The 20,300-nt window shown below is 40.0% G+C and overlaps 1 protein-coding gene across 1 annotated transcript in view; it reads left to right on the top strand.

The window, feature by feature from the left end:
* pitpnm3 (PITPNM family member 3) overlaps positions 1-20,300 on the top strand; it is a 71,554-nt gene that overhangs the window by 10,855 nt on the left and 40,399 nt on the right. The window contains exons 2-3 of the mRNA XM_041047370.1: positions 3,299-3,394; positions 15,255-15,362. Coding sequence (XP_040903304.1) covers positions 3,299-3,394; positions 15,255-15,362 — 204 coding nt within the window. The remainder of the gene's footprint in view (positions 1-3,298; positions 3,395-15,254; positions 15,363-20,300) is intronic.

Genomic DNA, 20,300 nt, shown 5'->3' with positions numbered 1-20,300 from the left:
CATAAAGACTGAGATATTTACATACACCCTTGCACCCTCCTCTGTGTAGTTCTCAGGGACCTGAGTCAAAATGCCAGCTTGCAGTGATTGGTAGATGTGAAAAGGAGGAACTTCCTTTAATAGAAATATAAAATTACTGACCAGTATAATGTCACCACAGTTTTCCTGGATTCCAAGTACAAGCAGGATAGTCTGCTCAGATTTGCACTTCTGCTGGTTCTGTGATCATAATCTGTGTTTATTTCAAGCATTCGCTCAGTGTCTGTGGCGATATAGTGTACTGTAAATGCCCTGCAGGAAGCTACAGCAATCATTTCCATTACCCAGTGGGGAAGGCATCGCTTGGTGATAGGGGCTCCGGTGTGAGGCTTCAGCCACACAAGCAAGTGGTTAGATTTCTGAAACCTTATAAGACATTTAAAGTGCTTGTACAGCTCCAGGAGTAAACTGAATGCAGTAACATCCACAGGATGTACAGCACATGGGTATCTGTGCCAGCATTGCATCCATTAAATAAAAACAGTATTCTAACATCACGCGGACGGCAACAAAAAGTGAATGTGACAGTGCGACCAGTGCACTCAACAAATTAGATATCATGATGGAGAGAGCTGTTTGGCAGTAGTTTAGGGTGGCAGCTGGCTTGGGATAGCTGGATCGGGAGTGATTTTATTTTTCAAAGTAGTTCCTTTCCTTTGCTCGTGCTGTGCTGCCCATCAGCTCCTCCTCATACTCAGAGTGTGCTTTCTGTGACCACAGGAGCCCCCGACACTGTAGTACACAGGAACGCCTCTTCCCGTCCATATGCCTGCTCAGCACGGCTCTCTCAAATACTCAGACGCTCAGGTAGACAGCGCAGAGCGGAGTGACGAGGCAAATATTGCATGCAGGAAGCCCTACAAGCTTGTGTTTTGCTGTTTCAGTTCTGAAAGTTTGTGTTGTAAATATTAGAATGTCCAGCCACCTTGCTTGTTATGAACATTAGTAACAACCCAGTGTTACTATCTGAAAGCCTTTTCTCCTGTAACAATAAAAGTGAAACATACTGTTTGAAAATACAAACAGTAAAGCATTTGTATCATCTGTGCGCAACATCTGTGTTGCTTGTCCACGTATGTAAACTAAGAATACGTGGACATGTAGTTAAGTTAAGACTCCTTTTACACAGTTCTCATTTTAAAACAAGTCAACTTGAAACAGTAAAAAGTCCACAGGGGCTGAAAAAAAAATCTCCGGCTTTTCTGTACCACTGTCTGAAGTCAGCGACCCAATCTTTTGAAAATTATCTCACAAAGAATTCTTTAAATTACCTATTGTTGTATTATTTAACTGCATATAGAGCCAGAGTGAAACGCTGGAACAGGACCTGCAGTATGTTGTATGGCTGGCTTCATATGTCTAGATAAGGTCTGATGTTGGCGTTGCTGTTTGCTTTACTATGACTGGCTCGTTTACAGCAGCAAAGCTAGCAACATCCTATTCATTCAGGTGTACGTTGCAGACATCATAACCTGACACTTCCTCGCCGTTACTCTGACGATCACTGTCAGGTGTGAAGTTAGAGAATCAAATACAATTCCATTCAGTGAAGGAAGGACCAGACGCTACTGAGGGTTGTGATGGAGATTCTCCACAATGTCATTGTGTATTTCATGCTGCGTGTGTGTATTAATGTCTGTGCTACTGCCAGGAGATCAGTCTGACACAAAGCATGAAACATAAATGAGCAGTTGGTTATGTACAACAAGCAGGTATTCCAGCTGTCTATTGTTTAATAACACTCTGAACACTTCTTAAACACTTGCAACATGAGAAACTAACGTGTGGTTGTTAGGATCAGCCCTGAAGGGGGGCTGTTTTGAACTCTTGTGGTTTGTTTTGGAACTCTTTCTGCACTGTCTGGATCTTGTGACTTCTTTTTAAACTGATTTTGGACTGTAGTGGACAGGCTGTTTGGATCAGCCCTTTGTGAGTGTTGTATTCTTTTTGAACTTTTGTTCTTCAAGGTCTCCTGACAATAACATGAAATAATATAGGAAGCTTTTTTTTCTTTTAGACATTTTACATGTTTTTCCTCCATCTTGGTAGGGACTAAAAGGCAAGGAGAGGCAAGTTCATTTGTATAGCAACATTCAGACACAAGGCAATTCAGAGTGTTCTGCAGAGGCACAAAAACATATTAAAGACAAGGCATTAAGAAGACATTAAAATTGCATTTAAAAGACAATGAAAACAAAGCAATTCAAAGTGTTCTGTAGAGGCATAGAAATATATTTAAGATAAGACATTAGGAAGACATTATGAATGCATTTAAAACTGGCAAATAAAAAATAGGATTTAGAGGAGGTTATGTATGTAATGTATTGGTAAGATGTAGCAACCAATAATGTTTTGAGCCTCGATTTATATTCCTGGGTCTTGTGTTTCATAGTGAAACATTTAATGAATTATCATTGTTCATGGCCACATCACGTCTTTGCTGTGATGTGAGGAAGGATGCAATGGACCCAGGATATGGAAAAATGAAGCTTCAAGATTTGAGCCTGGGCCAACAGAGGAACATGCAGTTCACTGTAGCTGCATCATCAGAGTGCAGCAATGCTGAGTGGAGGAAGCTTATCAAAGTCGCTGACCCAAAAAGGGAGAAAACATCATCAGAAAGTCTAGGAAACACATCAAGTGATAATAAAATTGAGCCCTTCCACAGTTCATATTGTAGTTAATCTTGTTCTCTTTTTTAAACTACAGTATTACTGCTATGTTGAGTTTGTTAATAGCAGCCGTAGTAGAACTGGCTTTGTGTTTTTTTTCAGTTTCACCCGGCTGTTATAGCCATGTTCTGCCTTAGTGATTCCTAAGAAATCATTTGCCGTACTCTGTTGTTTGCAATGGTTTTATATCTGGGTACTTGAGAGTGAATATTGTCAACAGATAGAAAGTGCTCTAAATCCCTTTTCATCCCTGCTCTTGTATCAGAAGGTCATAAAAACACTGCCTGGCTTCCTTGCTGAGACACTTGTGTGCTATGACACTGCTCAAAGGAAAGTCCATTTGGGTCTTTTCACCTGCTGTGACACTCAAAAGGCCATCTATCCCCACCCGGGGCATTCACGCTTTGCTTTTCACTCAGAACTTTAAGAGCTATTAACCGAAGGCAAAAAAAAAAGAGGAGCTAAAATATAAATACGCTTGATTTACCTGTTCTTGATTTCTGTGATTATTAATGGCACAACCCTGTCTGTCATTCTTCCAGTGTAAAACCGGATTTTCTGTCTTGTTTTCTTTTTCTGATGCACAGGTTCATCACGAAAGCACAGCGCCTCTCATTGGTGTCTGCAGAATATCGCACAAGAATCAGTTGACAGCTCAGATGAGGAGTTCTTTGATGCCAGAGGTTAGTATTACATTTTATTTCCCCTTTTTATTCTGTCTCCACCTTATTTTTGTGTCTATCCAGCATTAACTGCCTTAGAGATGACCTGAACTTCTGTATGAGCATTTTAACCAGATCTTTTTTCCATCAAGTGTGCATACTTGTGACTCTTATAGCCCTTTTCCATCACAGGAACTTAATGAAATGCAACTTGCAGTCATTGTCACAGGTTCTGTTTTTGTTTCCAAGTTGGGCCTTAATTTCGGCCCTGCTAAGGAGCTGGAGTCAGCGGCTAGAAACAAAAACAAGAGGATTTCTCAGCGTCTTGCACAAATGTGGATTCTACGTAGAGCCAAACAGTACAGGGCAAAATTTGAAAAAATTTAACAAGATTATGGAAAAGCACAGGATTGCATTGTTTTCAGTGAAACAAAACCTAAAAATATTCAGGTTACTATTGTCTGAGACAGCAAATCTCCACAACTGAGAAGCCAAACATATGGGTTGTTAAGTTTCTGTGGAGAAAAGGGGCTGCTAGTCTCCTGTTTTTTTTTTGTTTTTTTTTGAGCTGGAGAAATGTAGGACAACTGTAATGAATGTATCAGAAAACCCAAGGGAATTTTCTGCTGATTATCACTGGCAATACTGCTGTATATTCTGGTGTGGGGTGGTATTATTTAATGTGCATGTGATTGTTGTGGTTATGACCGCACTGGGTGAGAGAATCTGATTGCAGAGCAAACCAGGGAGAATGGGCCATGAATGGATTCTGAATTAACTTTCATCATTCTTCATAGTTTTAAACTGATTTCACTGTCCTCTTTACTGCTGAAGATTCTTGTAAATTTATTCAAGATGTCAGACTGACCAGAAATAGACACACTTGAGAAAATATTCGACTATGAGCCTTTTCACAGTCCCAGAGGGAGTTCATCAGTGAATAAGTGGACTACTTCTCCCACCAATTATCCACTCCAAGCGCTTATCCCCCAAGAGACTGATGGTAGAGATACTAAACAATTATGTGTTATTATTGTAACATGTTCTTATTTTACATTAAGTCAGTCAATAGCCAGGGGTGTGCTGAGAGTTTCTGGTGTCCAACATTCCTTCATATAATATAAAAACATGCTGAAGATGAGGCTCACTGGGTCACAGATAAGACGCCGCCCGCAACATGACTGCTGCATTTCCACTTTTGTCCTTGGAGGAAGTTTTAAGAGCTCTGGTATGAAAGTTTTGTTTATGAAAAATTGATGAATGCATTTTTCATTCTACTCTGTCGTTCACTCTCACGTCTGTTTATCTCATTTTCCCTCCTCTCCTCCTGCCTCAATCTTTCATTTGCTCCCCTCCCTTAATTTTCATTTCCCTTCACTCCCTTCTTTTGCATATTCTGTTTGCTGAAAAAGGCTGCACATATAGTCCCCAGAAAACACAAAATATTTTTCCTTATCACAGCTGTCTGAGAGCAGAGCTGCGCGTTTTTTGAAATGCATTTTATGAGACCAATGTCAAGGCGCCTATCTGCTTTGAGAAATCACAGGGGGATAAGATAACATGTGTGTGCGAACAGATGTACCTCATCATCCTTGTGCTATCTGCAGCATGAAATTCAACACGTAGCTATGAAATATCTTTACTGTGTGAGTGTGAAGAGAAAGAGAAACAGGTATCCACAAAAGTGCAAGAAGGAAAGAAATTATCTGGATGTTTGTTGATGGTGCTGTTATGTTTCATGTTAATTCGTTCAGAAATCAAAAGAATTGTTTGACATTGTGGGAAATATTTTTTATTTTCTTTCTTCCAATGGGTGAGATGAGAAAATTGATAACATGTTTGTACAGTAAATAAGAAACAGCTAGCAGCATCTCTAAAGCTCACAAATAAACATGTTATATTTCATTTGCTTCATGTGCAGAAACCTGACGTGTAAAAACAACATGTTGTGGTTTTAATGAGTTGTGTCGTGGTAGGCAACCAGCAGAGACTCCAGGAAGCCATTGTGAGCTTCAGAGATGCTGGTAGGCTAGCTGTTTCCCCCGGTTTCCAGTCTTCGTGCTAAGCTAAGCTAACTGGCTGCTGCCTGTAGCTTCATATTTAACATATTTAACAGACAGACATGAACCCCCATAACCCTCAGATATAGTTTGAGGAAGGTTATATCACTTCTTTTTTCTCAGAAGCAACACAGCTGCCATTGCAACCTTGGGACACATAGTATAAAAGGTTTTGGTACAAAGCTCCCAGTTAAACAGTGGATGAACCAATTAAATGTGTAACACGCTTGTTTTGGTTTGCTCCAGCCACGAACAGTGAGATGTTATTGTATTTCAGTTGTGAATTGGGTGAGTTGAGTTTGCATCAGTAATTTCGAAGTTTTCATTCATCTGTAACAAGGTATGAATGATGCTGGCCTTGTACACAGGTGGTGATGGGATCACTCATTTCAGGCTATTTTTCCCCCTTCTAACTGGCTTATTATTTGCTGGCACATCTCATTTTACCGTCTCTCACTGATGCACAGTATTGGTAGGACTGTTTTTGAGGTATTAGGTTGTGAAAACCTTGGATTATCCTTTCAAGCTGCATGAAAGCACAGCTGTTCCAATCAGCAAAGAAGCTTCTTAAGAAGGAGCAACAGTGAAAGATGAAATACAACAAAGCGAGATTAATTTTATGAAATCAATAATAATAAGAAACAAGAAAAGAGAGGAGGAGGTTTTTGATGGGTGCTTTTTTTCCCTTGTGGTTGTTATGTGACTTTAAAGTCTGAGCTCGGGGTAAAGTAGAGCTGTGGCCTGCAGAAAAGGCAACAGAGCAAGTTATTCCAAACATAAACTCCATGCTCAGTATGAAGGATTGCTCCCTTAAAAGGGAAACCAGAACAAGGACATAAAAGGTTGTTGAAATTATGGCCTTCTATTGTCTGTTGCTTACAGCAAGACTGTGACACTCAGTCTATGGCTGCATGTAACTGGTGTGGTAGTTTTTATTTGTGCTTGGTACACTGCACGTATGTATTTTATTTATTTTTTAGCCAGAAGTCATTTCAGCTGTTTATAGAAAAGCAGGGAGAAACTGAAAGAATTAGAATGAAGAATGATTGAGGGGGAGTTTGTCATATTATAAACCCATATACCTCTCAAACCATCACAATAAGCTTGGGGGAGTTTTATTTATGTGGTTTTGACGAATGCCTTCATCCACACTGTGTAACCCAGCGGACCATGAAAATGTATGAAGACTGTCAGGAATTTGCTCAGTTTTCTGCTAAAAAGATGAGCCCCGACTGTTACTTTTGCTTTTATCACATGTGTGTGTGTGTTGTTTATGTGTTTTATTCCATATTTTTTCTTGCTCATGCGCTGTCTCTGTATATATTATTTTGTCAGCGTAATGAACGTAATATCTTGACAGGAGCCTCTTGAAAATGTGATGATGCATCTCGAGGGGCTCATCCTGCACACAATAAATTTGGGATTTGAATTTGAATGTTTAGCAATGTCTGTGTTCTGATGCTCTTGATGTCACTTTTTGAGACACTTCAGTGTACTTGGCCAGTGGCAGCTGTTGCACGCTGATCAAAGGCTGTTTAATGCTGTTTAAGAACAAAGCATGTCCACATGATGTGTCCACGGTTGAGGGGCATTTGTGTTTATTTTTTGTTGTTTTTCCTCTGTGATCCAGCCAGTAAGATTTTAAATGAAGCAATGGCCATGAAGTTTTAAAGATGACTTTTATCCTTGAGGAGGTTGTAGAGAGTTCACAGACATATTGGGTCAATAATATAGGCCTTTTTAATACATCATCTACCAATTTTTTTATGTCCTGACTGGCCAAGTCTGTCTCCTGACTTCAAACCAAACGATTATTAGTTTAATTTCCTGAAGATCAGACTGAAAGCACAAATGCCAGAAGTGAGAATGGGTACAGTGCAGGTCTGACTCATTAGGGAAGATCTCAAATGTCTGCAGGTCATAGACTTTAGACCTTTTTGATTTTATTGATTTATTGATTGTAAAGGGTTTGCAACTAGATATCAAATACCATGATTACCAAACATTAATTTGTTCAACAACTTTGGTCCCCTAAACTAGCTAAATGATATAGCTGCATCAGCTGCAAAATTTTTCTATACTGGAGCAGATACACAGCTGAGTTTAGGTACTGAGTTCTCAAAACTTAAATGTTCAGACAGAAGCAGCTGTATAAGAACTTTCCCTAAATAAAATGCATTTTAAAATTGTGATTTAGATAAGCAAGGGAAGCAGATGTTACATCCATCAGCATCTACGTGTGTTGTTTCATATGAGAGCTGGGACTGAGTTTCAGTTTCCGTCAGCTGATGTTGTGTGTCAGACAGTGTTTTCATGATGTGGCATGGAGGCAACACGGCTGTTGGCCGGATGGTTTGATGCTGTCATCTCTGTTGATCAGCTCCTCAGACATCCGCACAGCTGCTCCTAACAAATCTCCACACATGTACACACACACTGAAACACACACACACAGAGAGACTGCTGTCAGAGCAGAGAGTTTCAGGCCAACATGCAGACACATAGAAAGATGGAAGTGGTGATACATAGTGGCTTCATGATCCGTCCACCTACAGAGTCACCTCCAGTATTGAGTATAAAATGTTCATTTTGCACCAGTATCAGGTAAAACTTTCGTTTATCTACAATCCAGACCCAGAAGCTCTCAAATACGCCTGTTCAAATGAAAGGACTGAGATAAGAAGACGTTAAAGGAAGAAAAGCAAAATCCAAAGTGCTTCTCGTAGGAAAAGGTTAAAACTTCTTTTTCAGTTTATCCAGAAAATGTACTTTTCTGACGTTGAACAGTTTGAAGCTTTGTGCTCAGAGAAGAAGGCCAGTGCAGAAACACGGTGGAACATCTAAAGTTTTACTTTGAACAAGCCAAAAGAATAAAGGTTGTTAAAAAACGTACTGCAAATTGTGCAGTGCATTTATTTTCTTTGATGTTGTCACTCCAAAGAAGGAGTTTGTGCGTGCCTTCTCATTATTTTGTTCACATTTTGTGACTTTATTTAGCCAGTAGCACCATCTCATCTTCAACAGTTTTCTGAAAAAGCTCAGTGGGATTGTAGAAGTCAAATATTTATTTAACAAGATGAAACACTGGGCTTCATTCAGAGAAATCTGGCTTCGTTTTGGGTGGAGGATATCAGTGGTAGTTTTGTTATTTGGGAGATGTGAAGACAATATTTAGACATCTGTAGCCTGGTGTGTTTTTATTGATTTAATTTAAAAAAAAAAAAACATCATATTTCATGATCATTTTACCCTAATAATGGAATGAAGTGATAAATTGCTTCAATGTGTCAAATCAGGCTCTCTGAGCAGGCTCTATTTCTGAAGTCTGTTCTATGTGGTGTTATCTCATAAACATATATCTTTATATGTATAATGATTTTTTTTTTTTTTTTTAGTGTGTTTCAATGTTTCAACTCTTTTGTGGCTGTTCTTGCCACCAGTGAGCAGAAGCAGTGGGGATTCATGCAGGATTGCTTTCACTTCCTCTTTTTACTCCATCTAAAGAATCAGATAAATTCCAGGGCCTCTCCTGTAGTAATGAAAATGAAATGAAAGATCATACCTCCCTTCCTCCCAGCATACTGCTGGTATCAACCCCCCCCCCCCCCCCCCCCCCCAAGCGAATGCCAACTCGTTGGTCACATTGTTTATTGATGTGAGCAGTTGACAAATTTGCTGTGTGTTAATCCAGATTTGTTATTTGATGACATGAATTTAAATAATGAGGCAAATTGACAGATTGAGCCTGAAAGGAAATTCATGGTGCTGGCTTCTCCCACAGTTTAGTGCCATAATAAATTGCCACTGGAGGTAAACTGTGTTTGTATGCAAGTAGGACATCTATTTATTATAAGGCTACTAGCTTTTTATGTTGCTGCATTCCAGTCAGCACTATTTGTGGATGGGCAAATGTGTTTTGCACAGTTTTTCCAGTAATTGCATGGCAATCTCACAGTGACAACATGACTCCAGGAACAATCCAGATGTTAATTAGTGAGTTTCAGAGGTGCTGTCAGAACCAGACAGAACTAGCCTAGCTTTTTTCCTGAGTTTCCAGTCTGTATGCCATGCTAAGCTAACATTCTCCTGGCCTTAGCTTCATATTGTGGGAACAAAGAGGTAATGATCTCCAAATTAAACTAAAAGCAAATAAGATATTCCCAAAAATGTCAAACTGCTCCTTTATGATGCCAAATAGATCTTTACTTCTATAACTAGGCCTGGATGAATGAGATTTTAACCAAAGCCAAAGAAAATGAGGATTTATTATTATTTTATTTACACATTGACAATGTGAACAGTATCCTGCATGTCTTGTTACAGCATTTTACCTGAAGCAAGACATAAGAAACTAATTCAGAAGGGTGGTGGAAGCAGCAGATGAGAATTTATTTTAAAGATTACATTAGAGCGTGCTCCCTCACTCATCCTTATGTGCTCTCAAACACCCAAACCTTATCCCGTAGCTTAACCTTAAAACCTAAACAAGTCTTGACACTCTTTCCAAAAAATGTTATCACTCTAAAAACCAAAGCTGGTCCTCGGAAAGATAGAAGTACAAGAGCACACAGACACACACATTTACCCCTGATTTTGTTTGTCTGAGCTGTTGTTGAAAGAAAGACGGTGTTCAGTGTCTGTAAAGTAATCCACTCCACGCCCTCAACCCGTGTTTTCACTCACTCTAATTTTACATCTGAATGAGGAAGATGAATTTTATCTAGTTTTCTGATGGATAGATTCATCAGTCAAATAGTGTTCAGTGTCTGTTGCTCAGCCTTTCTGTGTCTGCCACTGAAGGTGGAAGGAAGTTGTGTTTCCAAGCTTCTCTGTTGTACATTTTCAAGAAGTTATCTCAAAATGTTATGAGCAGATGAAGTGGATTGAATGTTGTGGATTGGTAGAATTTGAACCAAAGAATAGTTGATGAAATTTTGGCACGGGTCCTGATCTGAAATTTCTCAGACAGGTGTTGATTTTTTTTTTTAAACAAGTTAAAAGTATGCTGCTTTCACATTCTGGTGGTAAAGTCCAACGTTCAGGTCTCCCGAGGCTAAACAGGAACAGATTTATGTAACATTTTATTGGGAAATCAAACCAAACAAGATAAATAATTAACAAACATAAGCAATCTGGGAATTTGCTTTTTTTTTCTCCTTGGATAGTGCAAAAAGCTAGCACCAAACATCGGCTGCAGCGGATCTTAACCATGTAACATTAAAGCCCAGACGTTTTTCATTTCAAACCAGTCCCTGCAGGTGGTGATTTCACTGATTACGTCTTTCTCTCTGGTTGAAGGTGTGTTAATCAGTTAAATCAGCTGCTGCAGTGTTTGATTTGAATGAAACTGTTGCCACACAACACCTGTTTCATTTAATCTGCTGCACAGAATTGCAATGGCACTAACACACAGGCACAGAAAATACAGGGAGCTTATTTGTGGGAACATGAAAGAAGAGATGAAACTTTAAGTATCTTCCAAGGGGAGTAATAAGGAAATATGGGAATTTAGGATGAAACAAAGGGGTTACGAATATAAAAAGCAATTAAAAAAAAGTATTATGAATTAAAGTTTTATTAAAACAATACAAAGTAAACATCATACATATGTGAAATTATACAGGCTATATATACGCACATAAAATGAGATATTCTTATATAAAGTGCTGTGCCTTGCAGAAGTACGCTATAAAAAAAGAATCAAATACAGTGGCTTACAGAATAACTTCCGCATAAATGTGATATAAAGAGTCTCATAAGACACAGCTTAGAGGAAAATGATGAGTGAGGAAAAGCACAAACAGAGAAGACAAGATACTGTAGTTCATACTGAGCTAACGTACAGTAGGCCAGTCAAACAGGATACATAAAGATAAGGAAAAACAAAACAACAAATTAAGTTGTTGTCAATTTTACATTTATTTACAACTTTATTTAACACTGTAGACATACATTTTTACATACAAACTTCTCCTGTAAATAGATCGTATTTTAGTGCTGATACAGTATAGAACTGAGTCACATTTAATAAAACAGGACAAAGAGTTTGCAGCCATGTTGGGTTAAGGCTAATACTAACATGGCAACACACTGACAATGGCAATGTTAACAGGCTGATGTTTTGCAGGTTTAACATTTATCATGTTCATCTAACATTCATCTAACGCTTATCTAACATTTGCTAATCAGCACTGAAAACCGTACAAGTACAGCTGAGGTTCATGAGTATGCCACTATGTGTTCAGAAACCAAAGTACAAATTAGTGGACAAATTAAAATGGACTGAGACCTAATAAAGGCACTAGATGAAAAGTCAGGCGAACACCAAAGATATTACATTCATAGGGGGACATGAATGTGTTTACCATGAAGTACTAAGTGCTAAATCTGTTCAGTGGGACAAAATAAAAGGAGATCAGGAAAGGAATTGTGCCAAAAGTGCACGGTAAGTGCTTGTTAGGCATTTTAGGGTGTTAGAGGTGTTAGGAGTGGAGGTGCTCCTGCAAGAGATGAGTCTTCAAGAGATTCTTGAAGATAGAGAGGGATGCCCCTGCACTGATAACATTTGTTAGCTTGTTCCACCATCGGGGAACCGCAAACAAGAACAGTCTGGACTGTGATTGCCTGTGCAGGGATGGCAATGCCAGATGACATACCTTTGTGGAATGCAGTCGCCGAGAAAGGGCATAAGCCTTTAAGAGTTCAAATAAATGGATGCAAACCCAGAAGTCACTCTGCAGCCAAGTGACATGTCCTTTTAATCTGCCAAATTCTACAGAATTCATCCTCTGGGGACCATGAATATCTGTTCCAAATTTCATGGCAATCCAAGTGTCCATTTTTGCCATGGCATGTTAGTATTAAGATTTAGTATGGATTCTGTTTGACAATTACATCATGATTACAGGTCTCTGATACCTTTTTTTTCTCACTTTCAAGTATTCGATTACATATATGTTATCTGTGGGTAAGCTACACTTCTGGTGTTTCAGTGCAATCCATTTTCGGTAGCCTACTTACCTGACAGACTCATCCTGTTTATGCCATTTTACAGGATAATCCCCTAAGCAATCTCATTTCCATAGTGCTGATTACAGGAAGTTGAATAGGCCTAAAATGAAGGCAGAGGTAGTATTTTGGTAATTCCGGGGCTGCAGGTAATGCATGATGATAAGAAGAAACGGAGAAGTGCAAAAAAAAAAAAAAAAGAATGGTAGAGGTCAACCAAGGCTATTTCTTCATAGTTTAACAATCTCAGCATCTATTCCTCTCTCTTCCACTCTGACACTCACTCACTATGAGCTGGCAGGTTGAAGGATGTTTCTAAATCTCTTCTGTCTCCCCCGGGGCTGTCTTCTGCAGGCAAATCTCACACTTCTATTTCTCTCTTTGCCTGTTGTTCAAGTCGAATTTTGCTGTTCTCTCAAATATTCCAAAAGCAGGAGATGTGTTAGCTTCAGTCAGCAGGCTTTATTCTCTTGATTATCTGTGCTTTTTATTTGTTGTGCACCTGATTCTTGTGGATTGCTAGCTTTTAGTGCAGTTTTTTTTTATTCAGCTCAGGCACATTTTACTTCTCAGAGGAGCTTGTGTTTTGGCTGCTAGCATCTCTGCTCAGCTCTCCCTCCAGGAGATGATTCAGTAACCTGCCTTTTCAGGGTTTGGTGTAAAGCCTGCTTAGCATTCTCCTCCTGTCCAAACACAGGCTTTTTTACATCCTGCAACTCTTTGTTCAGATCCAGTATGCACCTCTCTGTGTGTCTCTTTCTCTTTCATCTCCATTTTCTTTTTGCTTGTCCATGAATGTTTGAATCTACAAGTGTGTGTATTATGTCCCTGCATCATTACATTCAGCTCAGTGCTATCTGACCGGAGGGAAGGGAGGTCACTAAAGGATGAAGGAGTCAGAGCAGATAGTGAAAGACAAATTGTGACCAGTAGACGGGCTGCTGTGTGATCCAAATGGACAGGCCGTGTAGACCGGCATCAGAGTCTTTCAGAGCTGCAAGGCACAGATGTGTGACAGAGGAGAGACGTCTGTCAGGTAGAGGGGTTTCTTCCTGCATGACTCATCCTGTGTAACTCTCGGATGACAGGCTGTGACGAGCAGACAACCGTTTTGGTCATGCTGAACCACGCCTGGCTTGTCTTTTCGCTTGACTCCAGAAATACAGCAGAACTTGTCATTTACTGTGACAGTGTGAGCAGCGCATACCCACACAGGTGACTTTGGTCTTTCTGGCTGTTTAACTCTCTTCTTGGACTTAATTTAGGCGGACCTCTACTGGAAATTACTTGAGATTACCAAACTGTGATGTAGTAATAGGACACCAACTGGCTGTGTAGGTGCGTCATGAGGAGACTGTGCTCCCTTAAGAAATGACCCCACAGACTGTCTCTGGAAGCAGGTTATTACAACCCATAGTAACATTTCATTGTTACACCTCTAGCAGCCTTAGTGATTATAATGGGAGCAAAGGAGGGAGTCGGGTGACATAATACATGGAGCGACAAAGTCCGCGTTGGGAGGAGGTTGGGGGTGGATGGATGAGGGAACACAACACAGCATTTTCACGCAAGAGACCGCGGTCTGTTTCCCTTTTCAAACCCTTTTCTTTTATCTTTGACCATCCCACAACCTTACCTGTGTGTTTAGGATTGTTACCATGACAACAAAGGTCCAGTACGCCTGCCAGTGGTGTGTGCCTTTGGGTTGTATCTGAGCATAGGGACAGGCAACCTGTAAGACTGTTGAGATTGTTGTTCGGGATTTTTTCCCTGAAGAACCTGTTTTTTAGCGATGTTGCCATGTTCAGAGTTATCAGATTTTATAGATATGATAGCCACAGCTATGAAAATGAAACCGATTTGATAAACCATAGCTTTCCTTTGAGCAGTGTTTATGTCCTTGTTTAGTTTGTATCTCATGCCCTACTATCCCATGTAGGGCTTACCCACAGATAATATATATGTAATCGAATATTTGCGCATTAACACTTTTCAAATGACCTTTGTTAGGTCTCAGGGCTTCGCACACTGCATTTTTGCAAGAAACAGAATGTAAACAGAGTGTTTGTTTACAAGAAAACTCCACAGGGTACCTTTAAAGGGAGTGCAGGCAGCACACGATGCAGCTTGCATGACACTGAATCTCTATTAGCTAATGATCAAGCAACCGCCAGTAGTGTGGCTGAAGGTGTAATAATGTAATACTGCTTCTCACAGAGGGCGGTGTACTAGTTAAACGCATAAATATCTGGTAGGCCAGCTCAATAAACATGTTACACATGTTATACTTTAGGGTGTATTTAATTTTTGTAAACATCATTAAGGTCGAATTTAAGTTTCATCTTTGGGCAGCTTGCAAGTGTTGGTAAAGACAGCAGAGTAGTTATTCCAATTGACAAGCCATGTTAAAGAAATGCTTGCCAGTGTTTGCGATGTTGTTTGCTTTGTTTTGTTTATTTGCTGCGCATTAAGCTGTCTATTCAGGTGGTAAAAAACGAGAACTGTACAAACTAGAACTGTGTTAGTCGTGTGCACCCTCTGCTAAAGGTGGAAATTGTCCGCCCTAACAGGTGCCACAAAACATATGAGTGAAGGAGATGTCAGTCAAGCACCTGAGAAGAAGTTAAATCTGGCAAAACAACTCAAAACACCTGCACAGGTGAACTGTTGGTCTGTAGGGCTTCTAATGTTGTTTAGCTTTGACCAATTTGAGCTTTGATATACAAACAGAGGAATGGGATTTTGTTTTTGCTGCACTGTCTTACTCTTCTTTGTGCATGTGTGCATGTGTGTGTGTGTGTGTGTCCCAGCAGATGTTATGGAGGGAAAGAGCGCCATTCTGCTGGGCATGAGTCAGTGGAACTCAAATGACCTCGTGGAGCAGATCGAAACTCTGGGACACATGGAGGACCAGTCACATGGTACATTCTACACACACACACACACAGTTATAATGACACTCACAGGCACATACAGACAGTTATGTGTGCGCATCAGAGGTGTGTATTTTGCTTGCTCACCATCCATAATGAAGGTTCAAATTGTCTGGAATGATAGTGAGTTATCCGCTGAATGATGATAATGGTTGGGTAGACTGGAAATGGACTGTAGCTTCTATTTAAAGCCACATTACGTCATTTTTTGACCACTAGGGGGCAGAAGGAGCCCAAAACACCACTCTGATTTCATATTTTTGAGGTGTAATGGGTACAAGCGAATATTTGCTTACTTCAAACTACATTCAAACCTACGATAGCCATGCAGACAAACACATTAGCAATATTTCTTGCGAAGTAAACTGTGAAATTAGGCCAGTACCACAATTTATTCTACCTGGTGCGTATCGTTGCTTAATGTTGTTGCGTTTTCTTTAACATGAAATCAATGCAAACTTTGTGTGTTTATTGTCAGTTTGAACACAGCAGGCACAGAGCAACATGTTGTGTTTCAGGCCACTTTGTGTACAGTATGTGTGTCTAATATTAACAAGCCTTTTAAGCTCTAGTTTACTCCACCAGCTCCTTGGAAAAGTACCTCGGTGTTTAGCTGCTTGACCTTCCTCACCAGTCACTTTTTTATTAGTGTTTTTGCCATTTAGTGTTTAGCAGGTAATGTGCACTTAGTTTGTCAGAGCTTGTTTGCAGGAAACATCGTATGATTTAATAAGGGAGTGAGGGGTCAGTGAAACGTGTAGCACTCAAAAATATTACTTGATGGTATGATGATATGATGGTTTAAGGCTTCCATATCAAAAATTGTTGAGGGGGCCACGTGGCCCCGAGCATGATTTAAAGTGAAAAAGATTGGATGATTCCATGCTTGCAAAGGGTGAATGTCTTGTCATTGATGCTTTAGATGAGCATGAATAAACAGAAAAACATGGTGAGCAGGGTGGCTGAGATCTAACATGCAGATATGCAGTGACTTTCAAGCTCAGTGCTCCTTCGCTGTGTTTGGTGATGCCTGAGGAAGAGCACTGGGCTTGAAACATGCGCATATCCGTGTTCATCCTCTGCTCTTTCTGCGCCTCAGCTTATTTATGCACATCTAAAGCATCAGTTAAAGTAAAATTCACTCTTTGCAAGCAAAGAGGTTCCAGTGTTTTTCACTTCTATTTAAGGCTACCAGCAAATTTGAATAAAATCCGACAGGACTGCAAATGGGTTGAGCTCAGATTCATGTGGATGCCCAGCTTCCTTTTTCTCTGTCTTCTTATCCAGTCCTCAAATGTAAATGAGTTAATGAAGAAGAAGAAGTTAATATGGGCAGAGCAGACAGATGGACAGATTTTCCTTTGATTTTAGAGATTTCCCTTATTTCCTTGTTTTTTATTTATTTATTTTTGTTTGTGTAGTTGTATCGACCCTTCCTAATTGCTCTCACATCAAGGTCCAGAGGATTAACATGGCAGCTGCAGTTCTTTATCTTTGCCTCAACCCCAGGTTGAAAGACTTTTTGTGATCCTTTCTCTGAGAATAACCTTCTCACACAATTCAGTAAATCAAAGAACATCCAGATCTGTTTCACTTGTGTGTTGTAAGTAGGATCACTCTGAACAATAAAAGAGACAGATGCTGTGCCTGTACGGAGAGGTAGAAAAATTTGTGCAAACAGTCCTGGGGGAATATCATATTCCTGCATATTTTCATATTAGTCCTCAACACGGATGTTAAATCAAGCAATTCTCCTCGTGAATTCTTCCTGTGAGAGGGTTATTTAATTAGATTCATTTATCACAGTCTCTGTTGTGATTATCCGACCACAGTAACCGAATTACATATCGCCCAGAGATTTAACAGCACAGTGTTTTTCAGACACAAAAAGAAAAGTTCAGTTTGTGCCTTCAAAGATCATAAATCGGTGCTGGGATTTATGCAGATCAGTGGTTTTTAATAGAATAGTTGAACTCCCACACCAGGAGGTTTCATGTAAGAGAAAAATCCGATCTAAGCTGTCAGGAGTACATTGCCATTACTGTTTCATAGCTCCTTTGTCACTCTCCACTGTGGTTTTATGTGTAATGGTTAAGTGGTGCTTTTATTTGTCAACATGTCCGTCACGTGAATAAAGATCCATACATAAAAAGTTGTATTAGGTTTTTTTCCTTAGTGTCTTAAGGATAAAAACCTTCACTATTTGGCACAATAACTGAGGACAAAAAAGCAGTGTAGCTCTAAATTGGATGGCAGCACTAAACAATCAAAGCCACTATACCACTATAACAAAATCCAGGGTAATTACGTCTTTTCATTAGCAACTGTGCTTTACAGCTCCTCTGATGGTCCATATGCTGATAGCATGGCACGTTTTTGGTTTGTGTTTACTGATAAACGGGCCGGCTCTTGTTGTGAAGGTCAGTTCTGAGGTTTGACAAACTGGAGTGGATGCTTTTAATCACTGCGGTTCAGTGGGAGTGTAGTCTGGTCATGCAGAGATGAAAGAAGTTGCTCCTGCAGGGATACTGTAGCAATTCATATGGCAGTAACTGAAGAAGTGGGTGCACTGTGAATATTTTACAAGATGATGTGACTTTGTTCACAAACAGTTGCCTGTTTACAGAAGACACATTTATCGTATTTGTGTTTGTGGCCACCTGAGCCGCCTGAAGTCCAATATTCACTGTCCAGTTTGATTGGCTGTTTGACCATTAGTAAATTAAAGTTAGAATAATAAAAACAAACCTGTTTTCTACACACTGTATGTAGCAACATGTGAGTATTACAAACCATGCAGTGAGGTAAAGAGCTGCTGATTGGAGAGGACAGAAGGATTGTGATAGCTTCCTGCTGCCTCTGTCGTCAGTTGCTGTAAATCTCTGACCTCTTGGCTCCTGCTTCAGAAGTCACATCAGGAAAAAAAAATGAGGGGCTTCTTTGTGCACCATTTCTCCATTAATGACAGGGTGTCTGGTGCTGGAGCTGGTACGCACATCAGTGGTGCTTGAGAAGTTAAGTGTACTCACAGCCCATTGAAAAAAAATAGCCCTATTATAGATGACTGGGGATATGTTACCTTAAATGGAGTGTGTGATGTATGGGGTGTCTGTAGGGGTCTAAAGCTTGTGTCTGTCCATAATGGGAGATGCTGAACTGAGATATTACTATGTAGTCATACAGTGTCTGTTCTATAAAAGTGTATGGCCCCCCCAGTATGTTAAGACTGACACTCACTGAGACTATATCTCTTTAACTTTTAAAATTTGTGAAAACATTACTAGTGGCCTCTTTATGAAATAGAAAGGGCGGCACAGATTAGATGTTTCTCCTGCAATATAAACAATGTCAGGCTGTGTATCACACAGCAGGTGCTTTCCATTTCAATCACACCGCATGACTGAAGCGGCAAAGCATGTGTGCAAACACTAGTAATATCGCATAAATTTATTTTCCAGAAAACATATCATCAGACCCATAATGCAGCTCTGTGACATCTTGTTCCACTCAAGACCATCTGAGATGGAAAGAAAAGACAGGAGTGGTGCTTCCAGTGCACTTTCAAGCTCAAAGGCTGCTGCTGAGTATTTTACTTGGACTGTCAAAGTATTGGTAATTGCATTCTCACTCTCTCTTGCTCTGTGTCTAATCCTTCCAATTAAGTCAATCTTAACCAAAATACAAACTCCCCAACATGGTGCTGCATACAAATGTGCGTATGCCTGCTGAGGTTCTGCATTGTTATCGTTTGTTTACATCCTACACTTGTGAGAGCACAGGAATATTAAAGCCACAAAATTAAAGCAACAAAAAAATAAGAAGATCAACACCCACAGTATCTGCTGCCACAAAAGTGGTGGAGTCATGTGGGAATATAGAAACTGATTAGTGATGGTGCAGATTCAGAAAGGTGAGCTTTAACAGAATCATGTCATGTTTTAAACTCACTAAATCAGTGTTCTCCACACGTTTGGCCAGCAGACAGATATATCACAGTCAGTATCAGTGAATATATTGATTGCGGTACAGAAATGTCAAAGATCTGTTTCTTATTATTGCCTTCATTAGATACTGGTAGTGAGGAAGCGACAGAAAACGGGGGCAAGAGAGGACTGAAATAACATTATTATGAAACTAATTTATGAGTTTGTGTTTTAAGATGCAAAATGTCCCACTCAGTTCATCGTGTATATTGTCACAATTGTTTGAGCTTGTATCAGTTGGATTTCTTGACCAAGTGAGAGTTTGCAGACATGGAGCAACATTTCTGACCACCTGACACATGTAAGTCCAATTTCCACTCTCTTTTTATCTTTTTTTGGTCTCCACCAGCCCCTAAGAAAAATATCTGCCTCTTTGGCTGATAATTGCTCCACTATGTTCACCAGCTAGTCGCCAACTTTGTCTGTCTTTTGTTTGATGCCAGGCAGGTAGTGTACAGAGGCATTTCACGTACGCTGTGATGTTTACTGTCAAATCTAAAAACTCTAAAATGAGTCACTAATATCCATGGCAGCTGTAGCTACCTATTTGTTTAATCGCCTCACTGCTTATATTTGATTGTTAGTGGTTTATAATAAAATAAAAGGTGAAAAGAAAACTGGGGCAGATTGCGGTGTTGTGTGTCGATCAGAACAGTGGGTGGTTTCCCTGCATTCGAAAGCTGTCTGCAATCACACTCTGTGATCATCAGGAAATCTTGAAGGTGAAGCTGGACTGCTCTCAGTCGGAGCCTGTGTAGCATTTGAGCTATGACATCCACTACCCTTTGATCTCCATCTATTTGTCGGTTCCTCAGAAGCGTCTCTGCGTTTATAACTCCTCTCCCCTCTTCTCTTGATTATTCCTTCATTCCCTCTTTTGTTCTCCTCAGCTTTTCTAACCATCCATTTCCCCCCTGGCCTCTCTGTTCCTTCACTCCCTTCC

This window comes from Toxotes jaculatrix, chromosome 9 (genome assembly GCF_017976425.1).
Source record: "Toxotes jaculatrix isolate fToxJac2 chromosome 9, fToxJac2.pri, whole genome shotgun sequence".
NCBI lineage: Eukaryota > Metazoa > Chordata > Actinopteri > Toxotidae > Toxotes > Toxotes jaculatrix.
The sequence above is the reverse complement of the archived record's forward strand: the minus strand, read 5'-3'. Positions and strand labels throughout refer to the sequence as shown.